Source organism: Mesoplodon mirus, assembly GCF_964341445.2.
Source record: "Mesoplodon mirus genome assembly, chromosome: 8".
In the NCBI taxonomy this organism is placed as follows: Eukaryota; Metazoa; Chordata; class Mammalia; order Artiodactyla; family Ziphiidae; genus Mesoplodon; species Mesoplodon mirus.
Window position 1 is genome coordinate 108,582,621 of NC_138984.1, and position 27,747 is coordinate 108,610,367.

The 27,747-nt window shown below is 35.1% G+C and overlaps 1 protein-coding gene across 5 annotated transcripts in view; it reads right to left on the bottom strand.

Moving 5' to 3' along the window:
• Nucleotides 1–27,747, bottom strand: part of DPP10 (dipeptidyl peptidase like 10) — a gene marked incomplete at both ends in the record, with an annotated part of 1,314,496 nt that overhangs the window by 444,129 nt on the left and 842,620 nt on the right. For 4 of the 5 annotated variants that reach the window (XM_082631553.1, XM_082631552.1, XM_082631551.1 and 1 more), the window contains one exon: nt 18,160–18,255. The exons of the other annotated variant lie outside the window; for it this stretch is intronic. In XM_082631553.1, the coding sequence (XP_082487679.1) occupies nt 18,160–18,255 (96 nt within the window). The remainder of the gene's footprint in view (nt 1–18,159; nt 18,256–27,747) is intronic. 5 annotated transcript variants of the gene reach the window in all.

Below are 27,747 nucleotides of genomic sequence, written 5' to 3' on the forward strand. Positions count from 1 at the left end.
AACACCAAACACAAAAATAGGCTCAAAATGGATTAAAGACCTAAATGTAAGGCCAGACACTATGAAACTCTTAGAGGAAAACATAGGCAGAACACTCTATGACATAAATCACAGCAAGATCCTTTTTGACCCACCTCCTAGAGAAATGGAAATAAAGACAAAAATAAACACATGGGACCTAATGAAACTTCAAAGCTTTTGCACAGCAAAGGAAACCACAAAGAAGACCAAAAGACAACCCTCAGAATGGGAGAAAATATTTGCAAATGAAGCAACTGACAAAGGATTAATCTCCAAAATTTATAAGCAGCTCATGGAGCTCAATAACAAAAAAACAAACAACCCAATCCAAAAATGGGCAGAAGACCTAAATAGACATTTCTCCACAGAAGATATACAGACTGCCAACAAACACATGAAAGGATGCTCAACATCTTCACTCATTAGAGAAATGCAAATCAAAACTACAATGAGATATCATCTCACAGCCGTCAGAATGGCCATCATCAAAAAATCTAGAAACAATAAATGCTGGAGAGGATCTGGAAAAAAGGGAACACTCTTGCACTGCTGGTGGGAATGTGAATTGGTACAGCCACTATGGAGAACGGTATGGAGGTTCCTTAAAATACTGCAAAGAGAACTACCATATGACCCAGCAATCCCACTACTGGGCATATACCCTGAGAAAACCATAATTCAAAAAGAGTCATGTACCAAAATGTTCATAGCAGCCCTATTCACAATAGCCCGGAGATGAAAACAACCTAAGTGTCCATCATCGGATGAATGGATAAAGAAAATATGGCACATATATACAATGGAATATTACTCGGCCATAAAAAGAAATGAAATTGAGCTATTTGTAATGAGGTGGATAGACCTAGAATCTGTCATACAGAGTGAAGTAAGCCAGAAAGAGAAAGACAAATACTGTATGCTGACACATATATATGGAATTTAAGGGAAAAAATGTCATGTAGAACATAGGGGTAAGACAGGAATAAAGACACAGACTTACTAGAGTATGGACTTGAGGATATGGGGAGGGGGAAGGGTAAGCTGTGACAAAGTGAAAGATCGGCATGGACATATATACACTACCAAACGTAAGGTAGATAGCTAGTGGGAAGCAGCCGCATAGCACAGGGAGATCAGCTGGGTGCTTTGTGACCGCCTGGAGGGGTGGGATAGGGAGGGTGGGAGGGAGAGCAAAAGGGAGGGGATATGGGAACATACGTATATGTATAACTGATTAAATTTGTTATAAAGGAAAAAAAAAGAATAGAGACAAAACTTCTTAAGTGGTTTAACACTTTTAGAGAATTGATATCCCTTGTGATGCTCACAATGACTTTAGGAAGGCATAAGAGGAATTACACTCTCAGTCTTATGGGTAATGACATGGCCACTTAGAGAAGTCAAGTGACTTGCCCACCATCTCAACCAGAGACAGAACTAAAGCTCTGACTTCTGGAGGCCTAACCCCTCCCTTGTCAGACACTCCTCCACCTTGATGGTTGGGAGGGCCTCAGAGAGCATCACATCCGAGCAGTACAGAGCAGCAAAGTCAATTAATCATCAGCCAGAAAAGATTATGGAGTACTTATGCTACACAAGGCCTTACTCACTTTCCTAATTAAGAGGCTTTATATTTTTTATAATTTTTGAATAGAATAGCATCTTTCTGGAATTAAAACCTAAGGAGGGCAATATAAAAAGTATTTTGTCGTGGGGTGACAAGAGGAAAATTAAACAATTAGCAAAACTGGTCATGGCAGAAAACCAAGTGAGCATTCACACTCCTAGGAAAGAGGGGGAAACACATACAACTAATTAATATGTGTATGTTTTTCACTTACAAATTGAATATCATCAGAGACTAGGTAGGTGCAAGCTACCTGCTTTGAGATGCTATTTGCAAGCACATGGCAGTGACAGGTTAATGGCTTGGGTACATAGCCCCAGTAATGAATGTTCAAGCTCATTAAAACTGGCACAGGTATTGACAGCACAAAGGAGTATGCCAAGGTATTATCAACTGAAAGTGCAAAATGAGATCAGCTTTTAAATTATGTTTCAGAAACTCCATATGGCCAGTCAAAACAAAGACAAAAGAGTGTTATGTCACATACTGGAGCTTCCTTGTGTGGAAAGGAGAAGCAGAGGAATTTCTGTGAAAGCTGACACCGTTCCTTAGGAACTGTTTTAGACCAGAGTACCAACTGGTTTCTAACTAAACCAAAGAACTATTCAAACAGTGTAGGTTAAACCATGGTTTTCTGTTGACTTGGACACAAAATGACAAAATCTTAGATCTAAAGTTGCACTCAGAGATCATCTTTTACAATTTTCTATCAGTTATATGAATCCCATTAAGGTATCCTTACCACATGATCACCCAACCTCTCTATATTATTAACAAGGAATGGAGACATCACTATTTTTTACTTAAACCAACCTAGCCAAAAGATGGAAAACTACCCTTGTTACATGTGACATATTGCAGTTGAGCAGACATCCATCCCTGAGGGCTTTCATTTTAGGTAACCCTAAAGTCTACATGAAAAATCGAACCCCTTACTCACAGGATGGCTTTTCATATCCAATGGTGGTTCGGATAACACCTCCAATTCCTTGTTTCTCTAGGTCTGACTTTCTTCAACCATATTTCAGGAATTCCAGCTCATAATTCTGGGTTTTAACCTCCTTGCATTTACTCTTAAAGGTAAGCTGTATCATTCAGAATTAGCACAATTCCAGAATCCAGCTATGATCAGCATGGAATACTCCCCTCCAGCACATCTCCAACAACTGCTATCCTTTTTCTCTCTGCTTCATTTACATTTATTCCTTTCACTTTTCCAACCTTTAGTATTTCACACTCATATTTGTATCCTTGGATGAAGAACTAACATAACATGTTGGTAATCATTCACATATTGATCATAATTACTTAGAGGTTCATTATACTACTCTTTTCACTTTTATGTATAACAGAAAGAGTTAAATTATCAAAGTTGTACAGTAAGTCCCCTACATATAAACGTGTTCTGTTCGAGAGCGCATTCATAAGTCCAATTTGTTTGTAAGTCCAGCAGAGTTAGCCTAGGCACTCAACTAACACAATCAGCTATATAGTACTGTACTTTAATAGGTTTATAATAGTTTTCACACAAATAATACATAAAAACAAACACAAAAATAAAGAAAGCATTTTTAATCTTACAGTATAGCACCTTGAAAAGTATAGTACAGTAACAGCTACATCACTATTGCTTTTACACTTGCTTCTGGACATCCTGGGCTTGAAATAAAGATACTGTACTACTGTACTCTATACAGTACTGTACAGTAAAGTACACAAAAGCACAACCACTTGTAGCATGCACGTGACAATGTATGCCAGACACGTGAACTAACTTACGTGATTGGACATGCAAACGCACATTCACATCTTTGAAAGTTCACAACTTGAAGGTTCGTATGTAGGGGGCTTAATGTATTAAAAATGGCACAATCAGAATATCCTCTTCTCAGACCTTCCACACTGCCCAAAAGTCCCAATTCTCATTTGAAACAAGACAAAACTAATATTTTAACTCATAAATAGATGCATAGGGCATTAAGTCATTATCATTATTGATGATAAAAATGTTGGCATCTTACATGACAGCATAAATTGGATTATCAGCTTAACTCGTGTTATTTAGCAAGTTTGTTAGAAACTGAAAAGGAGAATCATGTTTTGAAAATGATAGCAGAGAACTTTAAAATTCTACTACTACTATTACAAATAATAATAATAGTAAAACTTCCACTTAAACCAGGTAATATGAAGTTTAGAAGTATGCATTCTAGCCACATTGCCAATTGCTTTAGGGCCAGTTGTGCTACCACACATAAATATGGTTAACTCCAAGTAAGAAAACTGGGGAGACCTCATGTGTCATTCAGTCAGGCCCACTGATTAAGAACCCGGGGTCCAGCAGACTGATGGTGGTGAGGTTTTCCCAAGGTGAATATTCAGTTACTGAGCCAGGGCTCCTGAATCCCAGTGTAATACTCTGTTTTCTATTCCACATTAAGTTTTAAATTCCACATTAAGTTCTGTGTGCATCTTATTTCAGAGTTCTTGTATAAATTGATTAAAGAAGTTTCACTTTTTCCTACATTAATTATATAGCTTATGCTTAATCTTATATCTGAAAACTATTTTCTCTATGTTATGTGTCTTTTCTTGATATTGTATTCCTTAAACTTATATTTGTTTACAGTTACTAGGTTCATTGTTGACTGAGGTTAACAGTAGAATATGTGAACTTAAAGTCTGAACCTGCCTCCTTCTAGCTGTGTGGACTTGAACAAGTCACCTATGTACTTTAAAGCTCACTTTGTTAATTTATAAAATGAATATATCTCTACTTAAATTAGAGAACTAGAAACATTTGTATGATAAATTAAAAAGGCAAGCATAGTTCCTAGCTACTATTAGATAACCTCCAAAACACATAACTTTTATTATTGGCATTAATAATAAATTAATGAAAGCAGATACTACAACTTTTTTTTGCATCCCTACAGTACTACATAAAAATAGTATTTAATTTTTATCAAGAACAAAAATAAAAGATAAATATAGAAAAGAAGTAGAATTAAATTGCTAGATATACTATTGTGTGTACCTCTATGAGCACACATGAAACCAGACCACTGTGAACAGGATGGAACATTTCAATTGAGTACATGCTTGTGCATGAAATAACTTACTATAGAGAATGTTAGCCATTTAATGATAAATAGAATTATCTCGAGCAATTCTTCTAACTAAAGATTTTCTGAAATGTACTTACGTGCTTAATATTTGTTTACCCAACATAAAATAGTGGAATAGTTGATTGTGTGTCATCTAAAGGTCCCAATGGCCCATACAAACTGACTTTGACTTCATGACCAACGTGATTAAGTAAAATTAGCCTTAGAAAGAAATGCACACCACCCCCCAACACACACACACACATACACACACACACACACACAAGCAGAAAACATGACTCAAGCAAAGCAAGTTGAATTAAAGTTTAATGTGTAGTGTAAAATGTGACTTTATTATTAGGGTTTGCTGCAAGAGTTTTTTTTGAAACAGTTACAGTCAATGACACAAAAATGATTACATTTTCTCAACATCACCTAAAAATTCTACTCAAATTCATATAGTAAGATATGAGTCAAAGGAAATCTTCCCTTATTATTATCTATCTTTCCCATAATATGTCTTTCCTTAAGCCACAGATGTGCTTTTATTGGTTTATATACATTATTAAATGTTAGTATAAGGACAACACAAAAAACTCACCTAAGACATTTTCTCTACTCTGATGTATCCTACCCAACACTGAACATAGAAAACCTGGATTCTGGCCAGAGCTAAGTACTGACTTTGAATTGGGAAGAAGTGCAGAAAAGCTGTTAGTGTCTCAACTTACTCATCTATAACACAAAATTAATGTCCACCCTACCTCCGAAACAACGTTTTTCAAAGAAATGCAAATAAGTAACATACGTTGAAATGTCCTAGAAAAGTAAATGTAGACATGAATTATTATAAACATATTAGGTGAAATTCCTGTTAGCTACATCTCCCATTCTAAGGAAAATAACACAGCTGGTAACCATCAGAGCAACTTCAAATTCTTCTGTTTTAAAATCATAATCTAATAATATGACTCTGCTAAAGGAGATCAAAGTATAACAAGTACAGTAAAGTAATAGTATTAATATTCTAAGTATATACTAATCTGAGTTGATTGACTTTTTTCACCATTAATTTTAAACACACACACAGGCACACACAGAATATTACAGATACTCTTTCATACTATGCTAATTCCTATGACTCTGTCATAATACTTCCTTGCTCTCCCAGTGATGTACTCTTTCTTCTGCTAGGCTCATCTCTATATTGAGACTGAACTCCATCTTTTCCATAAAGATGACTACAGTTATTCTTAGCTCAAACTGATCTACAATGTCTTTTTTTTGTCTTTTCTTCAGTAATAACCCAGGAGTTGGGCTTCCCTGGTGGCGCAGTGATTGAGAGTCTGCCTGCTGATGCAGGGGACACGGGTTCGTGCCCCGGTCTGGGAAGATCCCATATGCCGCAGAGCGGCTGGGCCCGTGAGCCATGGCTGCTGAGCCTGCGCATCCGGAGCCTGTGCTCTGCAACAGGAGAGGCCGAGGCCACAGCAGTGAGAGGCCCGCGTACCACAAAAAAGTAAATAATAATAATAATAAAAAAATAACCCAGGAGTTTATCACCGAATTGTTGTCTGATTATTTCAGGTATGTTATTTTCATCTAGTTTCTAAATTCCCTGGGTACCATAATCATATTTTATTCCCTTTAAACATGTCAGTGGTATATGTATATATTAGTCATAACTATTATCACATATAAGAGAAAACCGTATCAAATAAAGAAGAGGCAAAGAGAATAAAAGAGTTCCAAAAGCAAAATGTGCTGGTGTGTGTTCTCCATCATAGTGGGGAGAGAAGTGTGGAACAGGTGTGTTTTTGCTTCTGGGGAAAAGGTTAATCAAACCTCATCATGGTCTGAATAGAGTATTTCTTGAAACTCTCAGATTACCTCTACCTCCTACCTCAGTCACGGCCTTTTGATGACTAACTTTACTTCTTCAAACTCTGTATACAAAAAAAAGGTAGTGTGAACAATGAGGAACATATTCATAATTTTCCTGAGCAAAAGAACTGTGCTCAGTCATCTTTATAGACTTTATATCTAGAAGAATGCTTGGCTATGCTCAATAAGTATATCTTGAAGGAATATTAGATGAATAAATTGATGGAAAAATAGATGCCAATGTCAAATTATCTATTAATCTTTTTGTGTGTGTGTGTGGTATGCGGGCCTCTCACTGTTGTGGCCTCTCCCAGACACGCAGGCTCAGCGTCCATGGCTCACAGGCCCAGCCTCTCCGCGGCATGTGGGATCTTCCCAGACCAGGGCACGAACCCGTGTCCCCTGCATCGGCAGGCGGACTCTCAACCACTGCGCCACCAGGGAAGCCCTTAATCTTTATTTGTGTTGACAAACCCAGTTCCTGGGCCAACAAAGCCAACACCAACCATGATTGTGTGGAATGCACTGTAAGTACACAGTCTGTTTTACTGCAAACCTTTTAAATGTCAATGGATCCTATCTGGAATATACAAAACTCTGTGCGGGGCATGTACTTGAAATTCAATAATGCTTGCTGATGAATCTAAGCATAACTGTTTCATACCACTCATGCAGACATTTTTTTCCTTTTAAAAATCAAAATATAGTTTTCTACTTTAAAAAGTCGGTTGTGGGCTTCCCTGGTGGTGCAGTGGTTAAGAATCCTCCTGCCAATGCAGGGGACACGGATTCGAGCCCTGGTCTGGGAAGATCCCACATGTCACAGAGCAACTAAGCCTGTGTGCCACTACTGAGCCTGCGCTCTAGAGCCCGTGAGCCACAACTACTGAGCCCATGTGCCACAACCACTGAAGCCTATGTGCCTAGAGCCTGTGCTCCGCAACAAGAGAAGACACCGCAGTGAGAAGCCCGCTCACCACAACGAAAAGTAGCCCCCGCTCAGCACAACTAGAGAAAGCCCATGTGCAGCAATGAAGACCCAACGCAGACAAAAATAAATAAGTTAAAACAAATAAATTTATTTTTAAAAAGTAGGTTGTAACATAAAAGTTTAGCTCTCATAATCTAAAATTTGGTTTATATTTCCAACTCCCTTTAAATACTCTTAAGTAATCATCGTATTTCTAAAACAGAAATATTATTTTCCTAAACTTTCCCCAAAATACTAACACTGGATTTTATGAGTAAATCATTTTCCCTACTCCCTCTTTGCATTTAGTATAAATATAGTCATTTTAACATAAGCTGGAATCTTAAAAATATTTTCTTAAAAAACTATTTAGATTTAAATTTCAAACAAAAGTATGAATATTTGCAGTGGTATGTAAGATTACCATAGTTTGATTCTTTTATACTAAATATTTTTATTTTGTTTTTGATTTCAAGTGCTTTTAATATAGATTATCTTAAACTTTGGTAAAAATATATGGAGCATGTAAATCATTTAGCAATAAAGAGAACATTTTTGGTAATCCGCAGAAAGGTAAATATGCTTTAATGATATACTTCTGTAAGCACTTCTTTAGTTTTGGCAGGAAATGATCTACTCTTGATAGCAAGATACTTTGACATACATTACTTTAAAAAAGAAGATCAGCAATGATAACAATTAATTATATTTTTAACCTAATTTTCAATTCTTTGAGCTGTGAGTCAGGAAATACAGATGTCATAATTTCAATAACCTTCTATGTGTTTACATTACTGGGAGGGGAAAAAACAGTAAACTACAGGGCATACTCTGTCTCAACAAACAAGGAGTAAGAGTGCTATTATAAGAATCTGTGCCTCTTAAGACAGTCCAGCACTGCTCTGAGAACATTTTTATTTTAAGGAGAATTTAGTAGATTTTTACATGTTATAAAAATAACAACATAGGGCCTCCCTGGTGGCGCAGTGGTTGAGAGTCCGCCTGCCGATGCAGGGGATACGGGTTCGTGCCCCGGTCTGGGAGGATCCCATATGCCACGGAGCGGCTGGGCCCGTGAGCCATGGCCGCTGGGCCTGCGCATCCGGAGCCTGTGCTCTGCAACGGGAGAGGCCACAACAGTGAGAGGCCCGCATACCGCAAAAAAAAAAAAAAAAAAAAACATAAACAAAAAGATAAAAAATTTAAAACATTAAATCAATCATAGAAAATTATTTAATACGTGAGCATATTTAATTCTGATATCACTTTTGTTGCATCTACAAGTGTGTGATACAATTGGGAATGTACTATGCATATGATTCTGTATTCTACCCTTTCCACTTAATATTTTATTCCAAGCATGTTCTAATGTCATTATTTTTTTCAAAAGATCAGTTTCAATGGCTGTATAATATTCCATTAAATGGATGTAAAATAATTTATCTAACCACATACCTACTTTTGCACATTTACTCTCTACCCAACATTTTGTCCTTATAAATTATGTTTCAATAAAAATATAAATTACCCTCAAAACCTCATAGTCATTGATTCAATTCTATTTTTTTAAACTATCAGCTTGGTTGATGGTTATAAGAAATTAGGGAAAAAATTAAAAATAAGTTAAAAGAGTTAAAATTCTGACCCAGAGCTGGGAGTGATAATGCTGTCAGAAGTGTAGCTCCCTGCACAAAAAGAAATCCAACAGTTTCTGCAACACAACCAAACTGAACTGATGGACAGAAGCCTTTGATTGATAAAACAGTGCCAAACCAAAAAATAACAAACTAGATTCATTTGTCCCATTTCCCTAATTATGAGTGAATATTATTGATATTATTTCAGTAATTTGTTTTATTTTTCATGAAGATTACAATAATGGCTTTTCACTTTCTGTTCAATATCCTGGATATAATTCATCAGGATAAGGCTCCTGGGGCATTTATAAGGAATTATCAGGTGCCCAGAGCATCTCTAAAAGCTGTTGTCAGAATAACATTCTAATAACCATTCTAAGATTTATTCCGCTCCAGATTTTTGCTTTTTATTTATGTTTTATTAACTATTATTTTTTGCTTTTACCTTTTTATTTTTACTTTTTGAACATTTTTGCTTATTTAATTTTCACTGTGCTTTTGCCTACAGGAAATATTATCCCCACTTTAGATGAAGAAACCAAGCCTCAGAAGACTTTAAAAAATTGCTGCAAGACTCTGGTTTCTTTCTGTTTAAGGACTTTTCCTATTTCAATATGTCATACTGTAACACATCGTTTGAAAGATAACAGGTTTAAATACCTATTTTTGAGTATCATATGGTAGATGAGTTCAGTTGTCTCCAACATTGTCCAATAAAATTAAGATTATATCCAAGGGGGAGAACCTTCAAGATGGTGGAGGAGTAAGAAGTGAAGATCACCTTCCTCCCCACAAATACATCAAAAATACATCTACTGTCACAAAGAAAGAAAACTACAGGCCAATATCACTGATGAACATAGATGCAAAACTCCTCAACAAAATACTAGCAAACAGAATCCAATAGCACATTAAAAGGATCATACACCATTATCAAGTGGGGTTTACCCCAGGAATGAAAGGATTCTTCAATATATGCAAATCAATCAGTGTGATACACTATGTTAACAAACTGAAGGAGAAAAATCATATGATGATCTCAATACACGCAGAGACAGTTTTTGGCAAAATTCAACACCCATTTTTGATAAAAACCCTCCAGAAAGTAGGCATAGAGGGAACTTACCTCAACATAATAAAGGCCATATATGACAAACCCACAGCCAACATCGCTCTCAATGGTGAAAAACTGAAACCATTTCCACTAAGATGAGGAACAAGACAAGGTTGCCCACTCTCACAACTATTATTCAACATAGTTTTGGAAGTTTTAGCCACAGCAATCAGAAGAAAAAGAAATAAAAGGAATCCATATCAGAAAAGAAGAAGTAAAGCTGTCACTCTTTGCAGATGACATGATACTATACATAGAGAATCCCAAAGATGCTACTAGAAAACTACTAGAGCTAATCAATGAATTTGGTAAAGTAGCAGGATACAAAATTGATCCACAGAAATTTCTTGCATTCCTATACACTAATGATGAAAAATCTGAAAGTGAAATTAAGAAAGCACTCCAATTTACCATTGCAACAAAAAGAATAAAATATCTAGGAATAAACCTACCTAAGGAGACAAAAGACCTGTATGCAGAAAATTATAAGACACTGATGAAAGAAATTAAAGATGATACAAACAGATGGAGAGATATACCATGTTCTTGGATTGGAAGAATCAACACTGTGAAAATGACTCTACTACCCAAAGCAATCTACAGATTCAATGCAATCCCTATCAAACTACCAATGGCATTTTTCACAGAACTAGAACAAAAAATTTCACAGTTTGTATGGAAACACAAAAGACCCCGAATAGCCAAAGCAATCTTGAGAAAGAAAAACAGAGCTGGAGGAATCAGGCTCCCTGACTTCACACTATACTACAAAGCTACAGTAATCAAGACAGTATGGTACTGGCACAAATCTAGAAATATAGATCAATGGAACAGGACAGAAAGCCTAGAGATAAACCCACACACATATGGTCACCTTATCTTTGATAAAGGAGGGAAGAATGGAGAAATGGAGCCTTTTACAATGGATAAAAGACAGCTTCTTCAATAAGTGGTGCTGGGAAAACTGGACAGTTACATGTAAAAGAATGAAATTAGGACACTCCCTAACACCATACACAAAAATAAACTCAAAATGGATTAAAGACCTAAATGTAAGGCCTGACACTGTCAAACTCTTAGAGGAAAACATAGGCAGACACTCTATGACATAAATCACAGCAAGATCCTTTGTGACCCACCACCTAGAGAAAGGGAAATAAAAACAAAAATAAACAAATGGGACCCAATGAAACTTAAATGTTTTTGCACAGCAAAGGAAAACATAAACAGGACGAAGGACAACCCTCAGAATGGGAGAGAAAATTTACAAAAGAAGCAACTGACAAAGTATTAATCTCAAAAATATACAAGCAGCTCATGCAGCTCAATATCAAAAAAACAAACAACCCAATCCAAAAATGGGTAGAAGACCTAAATAGACATTTCTCCAAAGAAGATATACAGATGGCCAACGAACACATGAAAGGATACTCAACATCACTAATCATTAGAGAAATGCAAATCAAAACTACAATGAGGTATCACCTCACACAGGTCAGAATGGCCATCATCAAAAAGTCTACAAACAATAAATGCTGAAGAGGGTGTGGAGAAAAGGGAACACTCTTGCACTGTTGGTGGGAATGTAAATTGATACGGCCACTATGGAGAACAGTGTGGAGGTTCCCTAGGAAACTACAAATAGAACTACCATACGACCCAGCAATCCCACTACTGAGCACATACCCAGAGAAAACCATAATTCAAAAAGAGTCATGTACCACCATGTTTACTGAAACACTATTTACAGTAGCCAGGATATGGAAGCCACCTAAATGTCCATCGATAGATGAATGGGTAAAGGAGATGTGGCACATATATACAATGGAATATTACTCAGCCATGAGAGGAAACGAAATTGAGTTATTTGTAGTGAGGTGGGTGGACCTAGAGTCTGTCATACGAGTGAAGTTGTCATACGAGTGAAGTAAGTCAGAAAGAGAAAAACAAATACCATATGCTAACACGTATATATAGAATCTAAAAAAAAAGAAAAGAAAAAGTGGTTCTGAAGAACCTAGGCGCAGGACAGGAGTACAGACGCAGACATAGAGAATGGACTTGAGCACACGGGGAGGGGGAAGGGTAAGCTGGGACGAAGTGAGAGAGTGGCATGGATGTATATACACTACCAAATGTAAACTGGATAGCTAGTGGGAAGCAGCTGCATAGCACAGGGAGATCAGCTCGGTGCTTTGTGACCACCTAGATAGGGAGGATGGGAGGGAGGTGCAAGAGGGAGGAGATATGGGGATATATGTATACGTATAGCTGATTTACTTTGTGATACAGCAGAAACTAACACACCGTTGTAAAGCACATATACTCCAATAAAGGTGTTTTTAAAAAGTTATATCCAGGGCCTCACATGTGATCATTCATCCCAGCTAGACATTTTCCACAGAAAAAAAAAAAAAAAACCATGCAACAACTCACATGCGTGATGGACACTGGGAAGGACAAGTTTGTATAGATCAGAGAAAAATCTATGCACACCCTGAGGAAAAGAACTGAAATGAAACCTCTACTGATTGTGGATCAAGTGGGCCCTCCTTAATATATCAAAGAAATATAATAGTTTATCTCATTATGCTAACCGAACTACTTTGAGTTTTAATTGGATCCAGACAGTGTGCTAATTGCTGGGCTGACTCAAACATAAATATGACACAAGTCCTATTCCTCAGGGTTTACTGTCTCTTGGAACCAAGCTGCTCTAAGAGTCATGTTGGGAGACTACACCCAGTTGGGAAGTGATGGCCACTAGTCCACAATACGATAAGTTGAGCTGAGGGTAAGCATTTGATGCTTTCATAGCAATCTGACAGTGCCGCCAGATCCAAATGCGTGATAAGTGGCCTAATTTAACTGAGCAGATGAACCCATGGGTGAGCCAGCAACAGACTAACTATACGCAGAAGAACCTCATTGCATGATGCTGTGATTCAACCTTAGTCTTTCCAGTATACCCCAGATGTACTTAAAATCCAAAATATATTCTTTGATGAAAAGATAAATGATTTATAATCTACAGAATAAATTTTGAAATTAGCCAGTGGTAAAGATTTGAAGATAAAGTTTAAAAATACAGTATCACTTTATTCATTTTGTATAAAAGCTTAAAATGAACATCCTGAGATTGTTAAAATTGCTTTAAAATCTCCTTGCATTACCATCATCCTTATTTTGGAGACTGATTTCTTCTCTCCAATAATATTATTAAAACAAAAATAGAGACAGTCTAAACATACATTATCCCCTAAGAGTGGTGCCGTTGTCAATCTAGCCTAGATTAGTTAACAAGAAGGAAGCAATTTCATTTCCTACATTAAAACCTCTGAATATTGATATGCCAGTCCCTGTTCAAAACCTGAGAATTGGCATTTAATGTGAATAATCACTATTTCACTCAATATTTGTATCATTCTCATTTAGCAATAACAAAAAGTTATGAATATCATAGCAATCCTATTAGTTGCCTGTATATCCTCTCTCAAAGTAATAGATGAAATTCCTATTTTATTCCAATGTCATGTTGGTACTTATTATATATTTTTGCATTGTAATTTTAAAACAGTTAATTATAATGAGCTAAATTTGGGGGCTGTATTTGTAATATTTACTTATTTTATTTTTCTAATAATTGATTTTATTGTATTTTTCAAAAACATTAATTCATGCCAAATAGGAAATACAAGCAAAGTATTAAATTTTAAAACAGTGGGCTTTCACAATAGTTTTAGAAGCACTGTCTTAGAGGAGATTAGACATGTTATAATTATAATCAAGGAAGAAATTTCTATATGAGAGAATCAACCTCTGGGGTTTAGCGGAAGATGATGCTGGCAGGAAAAAGAACTTTGCACCTGGGAATCAAGTTTCCAGTGGGACAAAACTGGGGCTGTCAGATTGGGGAGAGGGATCCAGGTAGAGAAAGTAGTGTTGGCAAAGGCACAGAGTCAAAAGAGCTTTTGAGCCTTATGAAGAATATCAGGCAGTTCAATACCCCTGAAACATAATGTAAAGTAGAATAGTAGGATAGAGGCCAAGCTTGATTCTGAGAGGTCTGGAATTCAAAGGGAGGAGTTTGGAATTTATTCAGTTGGCAAAGGGGTTCCTCTGATGGTTTTTGAGAAGTGTGTTTACAGTTTTTAGTTGGGCCTTATAAAGTTGTATTTGGCAGGAGACTGCTGGAGGATTGGAGACCCATGAAACTAAATAAGGAGTTTGGTATTAACATATATATGCTGCTATATATAAAACAGATAATCAACAAGGACCTACTGTATAGCACAGGGAACTCTACCCAACATTCTGTAATAACCTATATGGGAAAAGAATCTGAAAAAGAATGGATATATGTATAACTAAATCACTTTGCTGTATACCTGAAATTAACACAACATTTTAAATCAACTATACTCCAATATAAAATAAAAATTAAATTAAAAAAAGAAAAAATAGTTATAAAATCACATAAACATACATATTTATCGAAAAAATTCAGGAAAGAATGAATAAGCAAAAAGAAAAAAATATATCAGGTCAAAATCCAGCCATCTGGAAACACTCACTGGTATACAGTAGAGATAGTGTGAATTACATACTATCAACTCTGTTTTAAAGACACCGTTGTTTACTTTTTATACCATAAACATGTAAATATGTTTATACATTTTTTAGTGACTGCATAAGTTACCATTATATGGATGTCCTTAGGGTAGATGACATGACTGCAATATTCAACATGAAAGGATTAGTCACAGTGAGATCTGTACCCATGAGATTGTCAAAGAGGTAGTTAATGCATGTGTTAAAGATGTGGAATGGCATCTCAGAGTGAAACACTGGGAGAAGGTAGGCTTTATACTTCAACATAGTGATTAAAGCAGGCTCCACCTCTTATCAGCTGTGGTTTTGGATAAGTGTTTTGCTTTAGCCTCAGTTTTCTGGGGTTCATCATTATAACTTACATGCTATCTATGAAGTATGTCTATAAAGCATCCAGCACAAAGCCTAGCATAGAAGGCACTCAATTAATATTAGATTTTTCTTTGATGATTGATAGGTCCTCAAATGTACGTGGGGAGATGAATAATGTTAAAGAAGATGGATTTCCGAGTTTCAAGGTGACATAACTACGAAGAAGATGCTATAAAAATGGAGATTTCAAGGATCTGAGCAGAGTTGGTGGAAGGCAGTTGTTACACTAACCATGAATATGAGCACCCATCCAAGGCTGCATTGACATTCACAGATATATTATTTGAGAAGCAGCATAATGAATGACATTGCTACACTTCAGCCTACACATGTCAGGGCCATCTAGACGCCCTCCTTCTCCTTGACCAGTAATGTATTAAATGTTCCTATGGTGACCTCCAAGAACTAAAAGAAGCTTCCAAATGAGCTTGGGTTAGACTCCTTCAAGCCACTTATATACTATAGAAACCTGGTGAGACATGTCATGAGAATAAATAAGAAGCTCACATTTTACATTCAGATACAATCTGTGACAATGAAGCCAGGGTTACACATTGTATTTATAGTCCCCACTGTATTATCTGGCTTTGTGAGGAATATGTAAATAGGCCAAGTACCCAGTGATTGCCAGAAAGGTGATCTGGATTGGATAGAGGAAAAAATGAGCACAAATCTATTCCCCTGCTGGAAAAGCAACCCAGTGCACACAATCTACTGACAGTGAGTCAATTCTTTCAGTGGTATTTATAAAGATCACATGGCTCTAAGAGCTTAGATATTGTTTAATTCTGTTTAAAAGGTTGTTTTATGTCAAGTTCTTTTATAAATATATTTGATCTTAGGTTTTATTTGTAGTATGATAACACACTGCAGCTTTGTCCCAGGATATATTTTCAAAATCAGCTTTACCAATGATTGGTAAAGAAATTATGAAAAAAAAATGATTAAAACGATTAACTCCAAATAATTTTATTTTGATATCTTGTGAAGCATTAGAGTAAAATGTGCGCCCTAGATACTGAAATGTGGCTTAATTTAGTATGCAGTTCACTGCTTAAATACCGCTCCAGTCCTTTGATACTTCGATATCAAAGTGTCATTTACACACGGGAGTAAATGCCTCTTTAAATAGTTCAAGCTAACCTGAGAAGAGGGACGAGACCCATGATTTTTTTCTTGCTTCCCGAAGTCAAAAACTGTACAAATTTCTATAGTTTGGTCAAAATCGTGATGAATAAAACAGAATATTATTCAGCATTTCAAATCTAATGACTCAAAATTTTTTGGTCATCTCCTTCAGTAGAAAATACTTGCTAGCAAGTAAAAAGATGGCTTACAAAATTACAGTGGCACATTAGGAGAATGATTTGTGGGAGATCCATGTATTAGAGCAATGCTAGGTAATTCCATACCTTTTTTTAAATTTAGTAATAGTACTCATCTGAAATAAATCACAGTGTACCTCTGAAATAATCATAGTGCAAAGGCAACAATAAGGCAAGACCCAAATTTATGAAAATTCAAAATGAAAATATACAAATAGATTAATAAAACTGCTATCTTGTTTTCTCTATTTGTAACATTATCACCATGATAATACTTACCTTGCAACTAATTTCAACTGAAACCTGAGTTTACAGAAAAATAAAACTGAACTTCTGTTAAATGATTTCATTCATTTATTAAAAAAAAAACAAATCTTAAGTGCTTGCTGTGCTCCAGAAACTGTATCAGTGCTAGGTAAACAAGTATGATTTGGCTCCTGCCCTCATGAATTAAGTTACATTCTTTTTATAGCTTCCATAAATAAACATTTAATTTGCAGGCATAAATGTATTTAATTAGGATGTTACAGAATAAAGGATGGACTGTAAGTGAGACGTTATTCATTAGATACAAAGGCAAAGCTCTTCTTAGCTATCATACATGTAACCTACTCTAGGCCTTGAAAACAAGCAAAGATATTATGTCTAAATAAAATGAAGGGCAAAGATTAACAGCTATCTAACCATGGTGACTAGTATGGTCAGGCAAATTGTAATATTCCAGAAATGAAAACCTGACTTCCTTTTCACCAACACATTTCTTATAACTGGATTACCCAATAACTCCCCCTACCACCTCCCACAAAGACAAGCCAAAGTCCAAGGAGCCACCAATCAGTGGTTTTGATTGATTGATTGATTGACTGATTGTATTTGTAATCTAAAATTTTTTTAAAACTTTTTGAAAATAGCAAAATCAGAAATAACCTAAGGAAAGCTGAGGTGATTTCTTTGCCAAGCCACAAAAAGCAAAAATGCAATGTGTTCCCATGCCCCTTCTGTCATTTCAACTTTGTAGAGTCAACTTTGTAGACTCTCAGACTGGAAAGTCTCCCTAGTTTGTGGCATTTAAACTTAAAAAGCAAAGCCACAAAGAGAGAGAAGAAAATTAATCTGATTGCCAAATTTGAATCACTTATATGTACGCTCCCAAAATCTATACTTCTACACCAAGGAGAATTACCCAGAGAAATGCTAGAGATGTAACACGTGTTTGCAGGCACATAACTAATGATTCATGAGGGAAGAGCAGATACAGAGCAGTCAATATAATGTCTGGGGGATAATTTTATTGATGACCTAGCTTAGGAATTAGTTTTCTCTCACATGAGCCAAGGTATAAATTTCTGATTAAATGGTATCTGTAATCATTGAAGCATAATGTCAATTAAAATAACCACTGGTAGTCAACCAGTGGTCAACAAAAACACTATTTAATTTTAATTATACAGAACTTGAAATAATATAACATATAAGAATGTATACACATACCATTGATCCATCGAGCTTCTGGATCATGAAGCACAAATTCTTTCCTGAAGAGGTCTTCTAAAGACAATCTGGTTTCTGATGAATTTGTGAGTTCATCTAAAATAAAGTAAATTTTAGGTTAGACACATTCTCCAAAGAAGACATACAGATGGTCAAGAGGCACATAAAAGATGTTCAACATCGCTAATTATTAGAGAAATACAAATCAAGACTACAGTGAGATATCACCTCACACCAGTCAGAATGGCCATCATCAAAAAATCCAGAAACAATAAATGCTGGAGATTTTGTGGAGAGAAGAGAACCCTCCTACACTGTTGGTGGGAATGTAAATTGGTACAGCCACTATGGAGAACAGTAAGGAGGTTCCTTAAAAAACTAAAAATAGAGCTACCATATGACTCTGCAATCCCACTCTTGGGTATATATCCGGAGAAAAACATAGTCTGAAAGAATACATGCAGCCCAATGTTCACTGCAGCACTGTTTACAATAGCAACCTAAATGTCCATCGATAGAGGAACAGATAAAGGAGACGTGGTACATATATACAATGGAATATTACTCAGCCATTAAAAAGAATGAAATAGGGCTTCCCTGGTGGCGCAGTGGTTGGGAGTCTGCCTGCCAACGCAGGGGACATGGGTTCGTGCCCCGGTCCGGGAGGATCCCACATGCCACGGAGCGGCTGGGCCCGTGAGCCATGGCCGCTGAGCCTGCGCGTCCAGAGCCTGTGCTCCACAACGGGAGAGGCCACAACAGTGAGAGGCCCACGTACCGCAAAAAAAAAAAAAAAAAAAAAGAATGAAATAATGCCATTTGCAGCAACATGGAAGGACCTAGAGAGTCATACTGAGTGAAGTCAGACAGCGAAAGAGAAATATCGTACGGTATCCCTTATATGTGGAATCTAAAAAGAAATGATACAAATGAATTTATTTACAAAACAGACTTAGAGAATGAACTTTTGGTTACCAGGAGGGAAGGATGGGGGGAAGGGATAATTAGGGAGTTTGGGATTGACATGTACACAATGCTATATTTTAAATGGATAACCAAGAAGGACCTACTGTATAGCACAGGGAACTCTGCTCAATGTTATGTGGCAGCCTGGATGGGAGCAGAATTTGAGGGAGAATGGATACATGTATATGTATGGCTGAGTCACTTTCCTGTGCACCTGAAACTATCATCAACATTGTTAATTGGCTATACTGCAACATAAAATAAAAAGTTTTTAAAAGTCTTAAAAAAAAACTAAGGAATTATACTATCTGGACTACTTTGCTTTAAAAATATGTTAACTAGATGACAATATAAAGTGGAAATTTTAATGGTCTTTGGCATTAGAAGTTTGTCTGTTCCATGATACTTTTCAATCCATTAAATTATTTTCAATATTAAAATTGTCTTGAGCTACCACAAATTTAAGAGATCAATCCCTTGTTATGTAGTGATATATAATATGAAAGCAGTTAATAATTTCTATTGTGCATTGTGCCCCAAAGCGTACATTTTTCACTGTTTAACCATAATCCAGCCCAATACTTTCCAAAATCACTTCAACATATTCTCTCTAATGATAAATTTACAATTTTGTTGTAAACACCAAAGATGAAGAGGTAAAGGTCTCAAACAAATATGATCAATAAAACTTCCCAACTTGAAAGGAAGTTCACCAAATAAACAGAATAAATACCAAAATTCCACAAAGAATTACCCCCCAACAAATACTAAGTGGACTTAGGAGTTAAATGTAAAAACTCAATATAATTCCAGAATAAGAATGAAAAGCACATGTTTATATTAATCCCTGACACATAAACTAGGTGTGCTTCCTTTTTAAATCCCAAAATCTAAGAAATGGAAGGACAACACAGTTTAGGTACCAAAATTAAGCATAGCAAACACTTTTAGACAAAAGAGGCTACAGACAAGTTTGTGATATTTCATTTTCTTTGCAAAATAATATCATTGTTTATTTACTGTATAAAATCATCTTTGTGACCTTTCAGCTGTGACCTTAACTCTGGTTGAAAATAAAATGTCAACAATATATGCTAACCTCATTAGATATTGTTTTTTTAAAGTTCAGTACTTATTGCAACAAGAGCTTTGTTTCTTCCAGCTGAAAAGCTGGGGCAAAGAATCAACAACTTCAAATGCAGTTTCTTTCAACCTGAATCAACCATGTAGTTAACCCACAAAATAATTGTTCAGAAACAACTGAAAAAAATGTAACAAGTGGAACTAGTGAGAATTGTTTGACCCAAGCCTAGCATAAGATTATATATAGATTTGCAAAAGAAAATGCTCCATTTGACAGTCTGATACAAAAAAATTTAAATTTACCTTATTCATTCAACAAATACTAGGGCTCTTAATTTTCAAGGTGTTAAGTGAAGTATTGTAAGGTGCAGGAGACATATCTATGTCCTGCCCCGAGGGGCTCACACAAAGCAAGAAAGAATATGATGGATGTCAGAATGAGGATACAGAGTACTATATGAGCTCAGAGACAGGAAGGAAAATATCTTGCAAAAACGATCAGAAAAGGCTTCAGTGAAAAATATAATGACCAACTATCATGCATTGCTGGTGGGAATGAAAAATGGTACAGATACTTGGAAGACAGGTTAGCAGTTTCTTACAAAACTAAACATGTAATCTAACAATTGTGCTCCCTAGTATTTACCCAAATGAGCTGAAAACTTACAGCCACACAAAAATCTGCACATGGATGTTTATAGTAGCTTTATCTATAACTGCCAAAATTTGGAAGCAACCAAGATGTCCTTCAGTAGATGAATGGATAAACTGTGGTCCAGATATTGTGATACTACGAAGTGATAAAAAGAAACGAGCTATCAACCATGAAAAGACATGAAGGAACCTTAAATTATTAAGTGAAAGAAACCAGTTTGAAAAGACTCCATACTGTATGATTCCAACTATGTAACATGCTGGAAAAAGTAAACAATGGAGACTCTAAAGATACTAGTAGTTAGAATGGTAGATACATGTCATTATACTTTCATCCAAATCCATAGGATGTACAACAGCAAGAGTGAACCCTAAAGTAAAATGTGAACTTTGGGTGATAATGATGTGTCAATGTAGGTTCATCAGTTGTAGTAAACATATCACATGTGGGACGTTGACAATGGGGGAGGTTTTACCCATGTGAAGGTAAGGGTAAATGGAAAATCCCTGTACCTTCTGTTCAATTTTTCTGTGAACATAAAATTTCTCTTGAAAATAAAATCTATTCATTTTTATTTTTAAAAGTTAAATGACCTGGGCCTTACAGGTTTCAAAAGACAGAGAAAGGGAATGGCATGGACAAGTGAAGGGATGAGAGCATTTTAGAGAAAAGAATGACTGCTTTTTGTTTGACACAGCAAAAAAGCTTTGATGCTAGAATTAATTTTCTGTCATAGGAGTTTGGGATTTTAATCAGATGAGCTAACTTTATCAGGATTTCAGAAATATATTTATTCTATGAGATATCTCAATAAGACCAGATTTTGGTATAGACAAGTTTCACAATTTAAAGTTTCCTGAGATTATATAAATGCACCCTAATTTGTCCAATACAATTCCTTTAATTCTTAGATGATTATGTTTTACCATCTCTCTTTGATATGCATTTATTTAGTTAATCCAATGAAATTTATATAGGTAAAGGTAGGAGGCAGGAGTCTAATTTTCAGGGGAAATTAGATTATGATAGCACAATCTATTAAATAAATGATCCTTATCAACTGAATTGAAAAATTAATTATATTTTTGCTCCTAGGTAAGTTCCACATATTTTGTTTACTGTATCTTTTGGACATATGTACAACAAACACAAAAAAAATCTTGTAAGGCAAATGCAGCATACCATACAATCTTATTTTCAAATACATTTTTTTCAAATATTATTTTGGCAATTCTCAAATGTCTGTTCTTTCATATGAGCTTAAAAATCATATTAAAATCCACTAGAATGGGAATCTTATTAAAATAGCATTATATATACACAGTGAATTGGAAAACTTTAAACTTTAGGTACATTAATTGTGTTTCATCTTCTATTTTTCATATAGATCCTTCACATTTCCTATTATATTTACTAGTAAGTATATATGGTTTGTTATTGTGAACAGAATATTTCCCATTGTTATTCTAAATGAATTTATACATACACACAGAGTTAATAATTATATTATTCACCATATCACATTTTCTTTAAAATGCCAATGGAAATTAAATCTTTTATTTTTCTACATATTCAATTCTATCATCTGAAAATACATTTTCTCTTTTTCCTGAAGTTTAAATTTATATGTATATATATTTATATGCATATCTGTGTGTATATATATGCATTTATATGTATATGTGTGTGTATATATACATTTATATGTGTAATACACACACACATAATATACATATAAAATTTTCAGGTGTTGCAGATTCACATGCAGTTGTAAGAATACAGAAAGACAAATCCTTTATACCCTTCCTCCAGTTTCCATCAATAACATATGATATCTTGCATAAACAACATCTCAAAAAGAAATTGACATTGATACCCTCCACCAACTTTATTCAGACTTCACCAGTTCTGCATGTATTCAGTTGTGTACATGTGAGTATATGTGGCTGTCTTTAGTTCTATGCAATTGTATCAAATATGATGAGCACCAGTAAGGCAGAGAACAGTTCCATCACCAGAATCTCCTGTGTTGCCCTTTTATTGCCATAACCTCCCTCTTCAACCTTTGGCAACCACTAATCTATTTTCCATCTTTATGATTTTGTAATTTCAAGAGTGCTATGTAAATGGAATCATGCATTATGTAATATTTTGAGATTGGCAGAGATCCATCTTAGTTGTTGAGCGTATCAATACTCCGTTCCTTTTTGTTGCTTGGTACTATTCCAGGGCATGAATGTATCAGTTTGTTAAACTATCCATCTGTTGAAGGAAATCTGGGTTATCATTTGTAGCTTGGGGTTATTATGAATAAAGCTGCTATGAACATTAATTATAGGTTTTTATGTGAACATAAATGTTCCCTTCTTTGCGGTAAATGCCAAAATATGCAATTGCTGGGTCACATGGTGCACATTTAGTTTTGTAAGAAAATATCGGATGCTTTTCTAGGGTAGTTGTACCATTTTACATTCTCACCAGCAATGTAGAAATGACCTAGTTTTTCTGTGTTCTTGCAAGAATTTGGTGGTTTTTTAAAAAAAATAAGCCATTCTGATATATGTGTAATGATATGCCATTGTGGTTTTAACTTGCATTACCCTAATAGCTAATGAACATCTTTTAATGTGCTTATTTGTGATGTTTATATCCTCTTAAGTGAAATGTCTGTTCATGTCATTTGCCCATTTTCTAATTGGATTGTTTTGTTTCTGTGACTGTTGAACTGTTGAGTTTAGAGTTTTTTATTCTAGATGTAAATCATTTGTTGATATGTCAACTTCGGATTTCCTCCAGCCCTCTACCTTGTCTTTTCATCCTTTTAAAGAGGACTTCTGCAGAGGAAAAGTTTTTTAATTTTGATGAGATCCAGTATATCATTTTTTCCTTTCATAAATCACACTTTTATTGTCAAGACTAAGAATGCTTCAACTAATCCTGAAGATTTTCTCCTATCTTTTTTCCTAAAAGGGTAATAGTTTTATATTTTACATATAAGTCCCGGAATCATCTTGAGTTACTTTTTGTCTATCATGTGAGGATTAATTAGAGGTTCACATTTTATTTTTGTTGCATATTGGATGACCAATTGCTCCAGCACCATTAAAAAGCATTTATTTCATTTTAGTGAATTATTTCATTAGCTCGAGTGTCAAAACAATGTTGAATAATAATGATGAAATAACAATCCTGCTGTCTTCTTTTATTATGGCAGCATCTTTAATATTTCATTATTTAATAAGATATTTTTTCTTGATTTTTGGAAAGGAATCTGTATCATGCTTAAGTAATTTGTTTTTATTCCTATGTCACTTCGAATTTTTATTTGCAATTATAACTGTCATGATACACTTCCAGCCTTTTATATAAACATAATTTTCTCCTTTAATGTGTGGATATAAAAATTGTATAAATGAAATTTTCTATTTCCAACCACCCTCTATTTCTATAACAAAATCCAACTGGTCATGGCAAACTATTATTACTTTTCTACTGCTAGATTAATATGTTAAATGTTTATTTAAATGTTTATATTTTTAATGAATTAAACTAATGGTCCATTATTTTTTTCATTTTGTATTATACTGATCAGTTAACATTTTAATAATTTTATTAAATATTCTGAACTTCATTTATTTTCTATAATCTGAAATAATTCAATAATTTTAATAGTAAGGATTTTTTTAACTCCAATTGCCCCTAGAATTTATTATAAAATCAACTCATCAAAGTAATTCAAACTATTGTGATTAAATTTTAAATTTAAACAATAATCAGATAAAACTTAATGTTTAATTTATTTGTCTTCATTCATTACTGAATGAACTGTATATACTTCATTACTTCATTCCTTTTTCTGGTTGTTTTTTTTTTTCCTTATTTCTTTGTTCATTTCTTAAAATTTTTCTTAGCTGCTAGGCACTATCCCTGAGGTCTCTTGAATTTTTCAGTCCTAGAAAAGAGACTTCTTCCTTCTACATATAATGAATAATTAAGCTTCTATTTTAATAGCCTTTGAGGCTGTTTTTTTTTCCTCTAGCTCCTTTTATCTCCACATCTCATCATAGTCTTTTGGGTTGTGCATCCTTTGTAATCAATCATCCCTTTTCCAAATTCCCCTCCCCAAGCCCTATTGAGATATCCATTTGGAGGGGAAACTTAGGCTCAGCAAACTTAAAGATTTTGACAAAGTTCACATGGTTAGTAAGAGGCAGGACTGAAGTTGGAACCTACATCTCTCTGACTTATTAAGCTCTACTGTCCCTCAAAATAAGTTTTCTCTTCTTGTTCTCTATAATATTGTGTTAATTATTTTTTTTAATGTACAATTTTATAAGTGATATTTTAAGAATATTCTTATTTCCTTTTAGCCACAAGAATCCTTCTCCTAATTGAAGTTCAACTCCTCCTGTACCCTCTCCAGACTTTATTAGCCTCTCATTTTGCACCAACCTGCTCAGGAAGGTACCATTGCCACAGTCTTTCTATTTTCTCACATACAACAGTGTCACAGCATTCATGAAAAAGTGGAGCTCTTTGTTTGTTTTCTTTAAGAAATTGTCTATACAATGTCAGCCTGAAGCTCCAAATTTACCCCCTGCTCATTGTTGCACTCTATTTAGTATTAACATTAGTAGCATCACCTATCACACCTCATCAGCAAACATTTATAACCCAGCTGCAACCTGATTTCTCAGGAACTGAATTTATGTTAGAACCATCTGAAGAAATCTTATATTTGATACATTTTAATAATGTTCTCTCCATTTTGACTCTACAGCCACACTTAGCAAACAGAGAACCCTGGGCACCATTTCTTCATCCCAATCACTCACATCAAACACTGAGAAGGTAGCTTAAGAAGGAAATTGGTGTTAGATTGTAAATAATTTTAAGAGATGATTCCTCATGTAAAGCTCCTTTCTTACAAATCTTCAGAGGAAGAAATTATGAAATCAACACCTATTTCTTAATATCAATAAAATATTACTTAATTTCTTTTTTTGGCCGCACCTCACAGCCTGTGGGATCTTAGTTCTCTGATCAGGGATCAACCTGTGCCCCCAGAAGTGGAAGAACTGAGTCTCAAACACTGGACTGAATCTCATAGACTTTATTCTTCACAAGTAAGGTACTGGGTAACACATCATCTCTAGTTATTTTGTAACTAAATATGAGATATCTTTTGATGTGTGTGCATATGTATATATACATATATGTGTGTGTGTGTGTGTGGATACATGTGTGAAAGTCTGAAAACCTAATATATGTTGATAGTTGCTATCTCTTTTTTTTTTAATGATGTTTGCTGTGGGTTTGTCATATATGGCCTTTATTATGTTGAGGAGGGCTCCCTCTATGCCCACTTTCTGGAGAGTTTTTATCATAAATGGGTGTTGAATTTTGACAAAAGCTTTTTCTGTATCTATTGAGATGATCATATGGTTTTCATTCTTCAATTTGTTAATATGGTGTATCACATTGATTCATTTGCATATATTGAAGAATCCTTGCATCCATGGGATAAATCCCACTTGATCATGTTGTATGATCCTTTTAATGCGTTGTTGGATTCTGTTTGCTAGTATTTTGTTGAGGATTTTTGCATCTATATTCATCAGTGATATTGGTCTGTAATTTTATTTTTTTGTAGTATGTTTGTCTGGTTTTGGTATCAGGGTGATGGTGGCCTCACAGAATGAGTTTGGGAGTGTTCTTTCCTCTGCAATTTTTTGGAAGAGTTTGAGAAGGATGGGTGTTAGCTCTTCTCTAAATGTTTGATAGAATTCACCTGTGAAGACATCTGGTCCTGGACTTCTGTTTGTTGGAAGATTTTTAATCACACTTTCAATTTAATTACTTGTGATTGGTCTGTCCATATGTTTTATTTCTTCCTGGTTCAGTCTTGGAAGGTTACACCTTTCTAAGAACTTGTCCATTTCTTCCAGGTTGTCCATTTTATTAGCATAGAGTTGCTTGTAGTAGTCTCTTAGGATGCTTTGTATTTCTGCGGTGTCTGTTGTAACTTCTCCTTGTTCATTTCTAATTTTATTGATCTGAGTCCTCTCCCTCTTTTTCTTGATGAGTCTGGCTAATGGGTTATCAATTTTGTTTATCTTCTCAAAGAACAAGCTTTTAGTTTTATTGATCTTTGCTATTGTTTTCTTTGTTTCTATTTCATTTATTTCTGCTCTGATCTTTATGATTCTTTCCTTTTACTAACTTTGGGTTTTGTTTGTTCTTCTTTCTCTAGTTTTCTAGGTGGAAGGTTAGATTGTTTGAGATTTTCATTATTTCTTGAGGTAGGCTTGTATTGCTATAAATTTCCCTCTTAGAACTGTTTTTGCTGCATCCCATAGGTTTTGGATCGTCATGTTTTCATTGTAATTTGTCTCTAGATACTTTTTGATTTCCTCTTTGATTTCTTCAGTGATCTCTTGTTTATTTAGTCATGTGTTGGTTAGACTCCATGTGTTTGTGTTTTTTAAGTTTTCTTCCCTGTAATTGACTTCTAATCTCATAGTGTTGTCGTCAGAAAAGATGCTTGATATGATTTCAATTTTCTTAAATTTACTGAGGCTTGATTTGTGACCCAAGATGTGATCTATCCTGGAGAATGTTCTGTGTGCACTTCAGAAGAAAATGTAATCTGCTGTTTTTGGATGGAATGTCCTATAAATATCAATTAAATCTATCTGGTCTACTGTGTCATTTAAAGTTTGTGTTTCCTTTTTAATTTTCTGTTTGGATGATCTGTCCTTTGGTGTAAGTGAGTTGTTAAAGTCCCCCACTATTATTGTCTTACTGTTGATTTCCTCTTTTATAGCTGTTAGCAGCTGCCTTATGTATTGAGGTGCTCCTATGTTGGGTGCATATGCATTTAT